General features: G+C 46.5%; 1 protein-coding gene across 1 annotated transcript in view; it reads right to left on the bottom strand.

Moving 5' to 3' along the window:
- Positions 1-679: 679 nt before the first annotated feature.
- The window catches only part of LOC112260581 (PH domain leucine-rich repeat-containing protein phosphatase 1), an 86,566-nt gene continuing 79,861 nt past the window's right edge, over positions 680-7,384 (bottom strand). The window contains exons 10-17 of the mRNA XM_024435809.2: positions 5,875-6,030; positions 5,378-5,578; positions 5,072-5,234; positions 4,817-4,947; positions 4,580-4,693; positions 4,056-4,250; positions 3,744-3,972; positions 680-3,114 (exon numbers count right to left, since the gene is read on the bottom strand). Coding sequence (XP_024291577.1) covers positions 1,867-3,114; positions 3,744-3,972; positions 4,056-4,250; positions 4,580-4,693; positions 4,817-4,947; positions 5,072-5,234; positions 5,378-5,578; positions 5,875-6,030 — 2,437 coding nt within the window. The 3' untranslated portion in view covers positions 680-1,866. The remainder of the gene's footprint in view (positions 3,115-3,743; positions 3,973-4,055; positions 4,251-4,579; positions 4,694-4,816; positions 4,948-5,071; positions 5,235-5,377; positions 5,579-5,874; positions 6,031-7,384) is intronic.

Here is a 7,384-nt window from a genome sequence, read left to right as displayed (position 1 = left end):
GTGTTGCTGTCATGTCATTTTCATAGCAGACTCTTAATAGTTTTAAATTGAGAATATCTGAAATGTTTATTTTTCTTTAGTTGCAGTCATGGAAGGGAAGGCATTCGGGACATAAATATAATAAGTGGTTCTAGAGTTCATCTGATTTTGAAATGAATGAGATGCTAATATTAACATTTGACAATATTGACCTCTTCTGGTCATAAGATGCACATACATCTGATTTTTAAATTAGGGCTCTATTCAATAAGTAGCACTGAAGTTCTGTGTTGTAGCCAGATTGACATTTAGAGGCAATGTTCCCGCGTTAGTAGACACAGCATTCACGGTAAACGCTACAAGCGTGCTATAGAGCCGAACTTCAGCTATAGAGATCGAATAGAGCCCTTGTATGACATGTGCAACAAGAGATTATCCTGCATTTCTGGATAACAGTAATGTAAAAATGGTACATTTGAAATTGTATTGTAAAGTCTAATTGAAAGCTATCAGCTATACCTTATGGCTGTTTTCGGGTTTATAGGAACTTAAAATTGTATGACCTTAATCTGCAAAATACAAGTGTCACACATTGAAAAAGGGGAGGAATACTTGTATAAGTTTACACATGTGTCAAACACACACAGAGAGAATTTAAAATGTAACTGCAAAATATAAAATACCACTAGAACAACAACGCTTACAAATGTAAGATTTATTATACCAAAGACAGGAACGTTTTGTGTGGTTTACTTTCCATGTGGATAATATAGCATTTGTTTGCATTACTGAACTGGACACAGTCATGCCGGAGATAGCAGTGGGACGGAATACTGTGTGTATGTATGTTGTGAGCACATTGGAGGGAGTGCTGACTAACCAAGATGTAAGTATCAACAGAACTGAATGAAAAGAACCATGGTGAATTGTGGGTGTACTGTGTTTGCACGTATCTGTGTGTGTATTGAACATGTCTCTGAGTGTATGTGTCTACGAGAAAAAGGTGAGATCGGCAAAATCAGGTCTGACCCACACCCCCTCCACACCACTAAATCCATCCAGACATACGGGTGGGTACACAATTCCTTTAAAAGCATCAGTATTTCTCTTATTTACAATTCATTGGGGGAAAAAAAAATCACAATTTCTCTCAGAGAAGATTAGTAAAAGTGACTAGGTCACCATAAAGAGTATGCAACTCCTAAGAGTTAGTCTTTCAAATTTCTACAAAAATGTCTATGCCTTTTGTACAGGCCAAGAGCCATGATTTACTGAAGAAATAGAGTTATCAAGTGCCCCATCTACAACAGTTGCGTGGTATTATTGGTGTGTACCATTCAAATGTATTTCATTGATAATAAAAAAGATTGTTCTCCATGTTTCATTTAACAAGGTTTTTTCAGCAACTTAATTTTCTTTACATTAAAAGATATGGTAAGTAAAAAAACAACGGCATCATGTCCATAACTGTGTGTTGTGAGAGGCTAACCCTTTTGCAGAGAGACTAGTGTTGATTACATAGGTTCTCATTGGTTCGTTGTCTAATGTAAAAACAACGTTCCGCACAGTCTGTCTGTGAGTAGTAGTGGAACTACTTTGGACCATAAAAGGTGTGTCCATAGTAGGATACCCAATAGGGTTGGGTTATCTTAAAGGGCTCATTTGCATGTCCTATTCTATAGGTCACTTTGGGGAAAGGGTTGGAGCAGGTTACAGTGCTTGGTACTCCAGTGCTGTGGTCTCAGGAAAGGGGTTGAGTGATTGTAGTCTGTAGACATCTCAGCAAGGTGCTGTTTTTCAGATACATAGGTTACTCAGCTAGTCCGATGACTCTGTAGCGATTCTCCACTGTAGGGATTTTGGGGTGTGTCCTAATTCCCTGCAGTCCTAGTAGTCTGCAGGCTGGTCGGGGCTAGGTGTTTTCTGTTGCTTCTGCTGATGCTGCTTCATGATCTCCTTGACCTCCTCCACCAGCTCTGGAGGGATGATGAACTGGTCGTCCGGGTCGGGCTGGGCGGGTGCCGTGAAGTATCCCCCTCCCTTCTTAGATGGAGCATCTGCTGCCACCTCGATCAGGTTGTGGCTCTTCTCCTGGGGGGCCACAGAGCCGTTCCCCCTCCTCTTCCCCATGGCCTTCCCGTCATCACCCGGTCTGCCGCAGCCCACTGACCAGCCCTCTTCTCTATCCGCCTCCCCCAGGGTCAGCTCCACCCCTTCCTCCAGTGGTTCCGGGGTGCAGGGTGGAGGAGGTGGAGGAGGGGCCAGCAAGCGTTCCCGTCCTGACGATGATAAAGAGGCCTCAACTCTAAGGCAGTGGATGTCGGCCTCCACCTCCACTCTGCTCCCGTTGGAGAAGACCCCGGCGATGGGCTCCTCGTCCTCACTGTCCAGCCCATTGTCAGATAGTGCGCTGGAGAAGGTGGCGCTGGACAGCTGCCTCTGGAAGGATCCGGTCAGACAGGCAGGGTGGAGAGCACAGCAGCCCCGGGCAGGGAGCTCCGAGCCTGGGTGAGGGTATGGGCAGGGCTGGGCAGCGTGCTGGGCCTGCAGGGAGAGCTGGTTGGCCTGGTGGTGCAGTTGGAGCTGGTGGTGGTGGGGTTGTTCATGCAGCAGCCCCAGGGAACTCTGAGGAGGCTCGTCAGAGGAGGCCGTGGATCCCACCTCGCTGCTCATCTCACTAGTACTGATCTCACTGCTGATCTCACTGCAGGAGGACAGGGGGACAGGGAGGGAGCCGTCCCCTGTGGGTCGCTCCTTTATCGACGAACCCCCCGAAGAGGGGTAGCCGCCCAATACAGGGCTGGGGGGCGGCTGGGTATGGTCTCTGCAGCAGCAGCAGTCCTCACTCACAGAGAGCTGCACCACCACGGCACAGAGACTGTCGGTGCAGCCGTAGCCCTGGGCCAGCGTACACAGCTTCTTGGCTGCAGCCAGGCCGTCTGGGACATTACGCACCGCCTCCACCGCCTCCGACGGTGACACGGCATCCCACAAGCCACGGCTTCCCAGGATGAAGAACTCGTCCTGAGGGGTGAGGGTTACCGTGCAGACGTAGGGCCGTGGGATCACTGCCGGGTACAGGAAGGAATATCCCATGATACGGGTGGAGTCTGTCACTCCATTCACCTTGTTGTCCTAGAGGAGTAGAAGGAGAAGCCTACTTAAATGTCCAACAGAAACTGGTATTCTGCCGTATCCCAACCCCTCGCAGAAACACACAGTATGTTGAGAGTGGGAGCTGTTTTAACACATTCCCCAATCCTCACACATACAGATTCAAGCTCAGGCCAAAATTGTATTAAAAGAGTCATTAAGTGTGGTATCAATGATGAACTTGACTTCAAAATCCCATACCTTTGGGGTTATAGAATTGAACATGAAATGGAATTGAAGTGCAGTACTTTAAATGAACATCCTCATATACACTGCCACACTCCCACCCACAAGCAGAATACACTCTTAACCCCTCCTCCCCCTCCATACACACGCACAAACACACTTGTTTTTCTATCCTCTTGGGGTCCTTACAATTTATTTCCATTCAAAATCCTATTTTCCCTAACCCTTATGCCTAACCCTAAACCTAATTGTAACCCTAACCCCTAAGCTCAAAATAGTGTTTGTCCTCGTGGGGACGTGGTAAATGTCCCCATAAGGGAAAATGTTCCTTGTTTTACTATCCTTGTGGGGACTTTTCGGGATTTCAGGTGCCCACAAGGATAGAAGAACTAGGCCTCACACACACAAACCCCTCCCTTATGTACCTCAGTGATGATGGCGTTGTGTTGTCTGATGCGTCGGTACTCTTCCTCCAGGCCTACGTTGTGCAGGAGAGAGAGGGGCAGTGGCTTGCCGTCTCGACACAGGATGGCCTGGCACTTGCCCACGTTAGCAGCGGTGAGGGTGAAGCAGCCGCCAGGGTCGGTGGGGTCGTGTCTGATGTGGCACAGGGCCGCCGAGCCACCCAGCTTCTGCCCTGCCGTACCCAGCTTCCTGTGGCACAGAGAATATGAGAAGGTTGAATTTCTGATACTGTCTAAATAAGAAGTTGTGTGTATGTGTGTGTCCATACTAACCTCTGCATGACGAGGAAGGTGTTGGTCATGTAGTCTTCTTCACTCTTGGTCTTGTGTAGCTCCTCGGCCAGCACATCGTTCATGGTACACTGAAGCAGGTAGGGCACTTCCACGTTCCTATCGCCATCAAACACCCCATAGAGGGCCTCACGACTCCCACCGAAACTGTTCACCGACAGGGCAGCCACACACAGCCTGGGAGAGAGATAGGAATACACGTGCAAAACGTTAATAATATTCCCTTGAGGTTGTTGAGAGTCTAAGACTTACTGTAGCTCCACGGCATTCGCATCTCTCTCTCTCACATCTGTCACACACACAAACGCATGGACGTGTGCATGCACCCACATCCCCAGCCTCTTGTTTCACACACTAACTCTACTGCCCCCACATTGACCTCACCGACTGACGTGTTCGTCTTAGTCGCCATGGTAACCTTGCTTGTTTTTCACATATGAAAGCTCTCCCATGGTGACCCATATGGTTCACACACGATGTGTATGTATCATGTGTATGTTACTCACTTGTTCTTGACACCCGAGGCTTCTGTGTAACCATGACTCCACACAGCCGGCCCACCTGACGCCTCATTGGTTGAGAAGGTCGGGGGCGGGTCGATGCGGAAACAGCGGATGTTACTGCAACAAGGAGGAGAGAGGATACTTAATAAAAAGATCACAGTGCAGGAACAGGTACACAGGCAAACAAAATAATTAAATGCATCTTTACTCACAATTTGTCTACACTAATAGAAGACTTACTTGAGTTGTTCCAGGGTTTTGTGGTCCAGGTTGAGGCGAGGGTTGCCACTCAGGTCCAGCTCCTGGAGTTTAGGAGGCAGGATCTCAGGCAGGCTGATCTCACTCAGCTCATTGCAGCTCAGATCTACACACTGTGGAGAGAGGAGAGGGTTAAAACACACAGAAATATACAACCATCCTCACAAGCACACATGAATATACATGCATTCACACACACACACACGTGTGCACGTCCTGCCTGCCTGACTGTCCTACCTTCATCTCCATAAGCTGCATGACCTCAGGGAAGACTTCTATGGTGTTGGAGTGGGCGATGAGTGTGTGCATGCGTCTGCAGTTCATGATGGTGGTGGGCACCGTCTTGAGCCTGTTCCCACTCAGGTCCACCTCCTCCAGCTCCTCCAACTTTGCCATTTTACTACAGAGGAGGAAAAGTCAGTGAATATGTACCTAGAAGAGACAGTATATTGTAAGTGTGGTAGAAAAAGAAAAATGAGAGTAACAACAGTTATTTTATGTGTGTGTGTGTATACAGTATGTAGCCTACATCTATCCACTCACCTGGCAGGGAAGGTGTGCAGGTAGTTGTAGGCCATGTGTAGTACTCGGAGGTGTGTGTGTCCCGTCAGTAAGGAAACACACTTATCAGTCAGTCGGTTGTTGGTGAGGTACAGTTCCTGGAGGATGCTGTTGCTCTCCTCTGATAGGCTGGAGGGAGGCAGGTGCTCGAGCTTATTGGCCGAGGCATTCAGGCACCGCAAACTGAAACAGGAAGTGAGCCCAGGTGTCAGTCTTTCAACCATTACAAATATTCTGCCAGTGTAATAAATTGTCACAGTTAGGATTAACATGTTTAGTCAATAACTGGGTAATAATTGACCTCTTGTCATCATGCTCTATTGAAACAAACACAGGTCATATTTTATCTCATCAATACCAGCATGCCCTGACTAATTGACTAATTGAGGCTGTTCTGATGGCAAAAGGGAGTGCAACTCAATATTAGGAAGGTGTTCCTAATGTTTTGTACACAGTGTTTGTCTATAATATTGTGTTACCTGTCAGATTTGAGGAAGAGGTTGCAGGGCAGCTCTGCTAGCTGGTTGTGTTGTACATCTAACACCTCCAGTAGTGGGCGCTCTACTCTCTCAGGCAGCTTCTGCAGTTGGTTGTGTCCTGCACTCAGCTTCCTCAGACTGCTGCTACACAGCAACCTGCCAGTAGGGGGGAGTGGAGAGACATCAGTATCACAATCAGTAACAGTGTCACGGTAACAATGGGCTGCATCTCAATAGAGTCAGACAGGGAGAGAAACAAGAGCTGCATCTCAATAGCCTAAAAGTGGCTTCCTCTTCTCCTTTCTGCCATCTGCATTAATAAAAAAAGTTAAGAACAGGGAAGGTGAAATAACAGGGGAGGGTAGTGCTTTTATTTCCTGGGTTCACATTCATAAATTTGCAGGTTTTACTATATAATTTCTTCCATTGTAGACAAATGTCCTCATCTGCTTGCATGCACCTCCCCTATATCAAGGTGTTTTGGAGGTTCCATTATGCACTGCACTTCTCCACATACTAACTATACCACAGGCCAATATAGTCTACCAGTCTAACTGTCTATCCTGCCCTCTATCCACCTTTCAAAGTGACAATAGTGGTAGGTGGATAGTTTGTCCAGATCTGTAATATGCTAACTTGCAATCCTACAAAGCTGCACAAATGTTCAATATAAGTGTAGAGACCAGGTGCGTCATTGGGCATGAAAGAACAGTGAAGACATGAGACACGCCGCTCAAACAGCTTCCCTATTGATAATGTTTAGGGACGATACAATTATTTTACCTAGACTTGCCTAGAACACATTGCAATGAATAATTGCATTATTGTTATCAAGCAAGTACAGAGTTCTACTCTAGGCTGTAAACGGCAGTGGATATGTTATTTGAATAATGGGGCAAAAGCCCCGTTATTTGAATAATGGGGCAAAAGCCCTGTGATTTTAATTTGGATCAGTTGTTAGTCTACTCTCAACAGTTTATCATGGTCTCGAAAGGCAGTGTAGAAGGTCAGTCTGGCTGTGTTTTCAGTTCTGATACTGAGAAATGTGCTGTTGCATCATTATTTTCCTAAATCGTCCTATAATAATCTGGCCACATACGCTCCCAGCAGGCCCAGTTATTCAGGAAAGCTTAAAGTAAAGATCCACCCATTTTGAATGTTATATTGTTTTTGGTGCATCTCTGAGCAATGTTATATTGATTCTCTGGGTCAATTCATGTTTCCATGTGTATTTGAGATATTACCGTTCAAGCAGAAAGACATTTGGCCGGTACCACGTAGCATTGAGATAAAGTCGCTCTCACTAAACAGGAAGTGAATATCGAACACGACTTTTAGATCACAAAAACGTCTATCATACATGTCAGATTTTGAAGACGTTGTCTTCTCTCGAATGAGCCATTGATCATATTTTAGCGATTTTCCTACCCCGAGAAATGAGCGATTTAACACATTTCTCATATTTGTCTGCCTCTTCAGTCCAGGGTGCATTGCATGGTGCCGTTGTGAA

This window comes from Oncorhynchus tshawytscha, linkage group LG10 (genome assembly GCF_018296145.1).
Source record: "Oncorhynchus tshawytscha isolate Ot180627B linkage group LG10, Otsh_v2.0, whole genome shotgun sequence".
In the NCBI taxonomy this organism is placed as follows: Eukaryota; Metazoa; Chordata; class Actinopteri; order Salmoniformes; family Salmonidae; genus Oncorhynchus; species Oncorhynchus tshawytscha.
The sequence above is the reverse complement of the archived record's forward strand: the minus strand, read 5'-3'. Positions and strand labels throughout refer to the sequence as shown.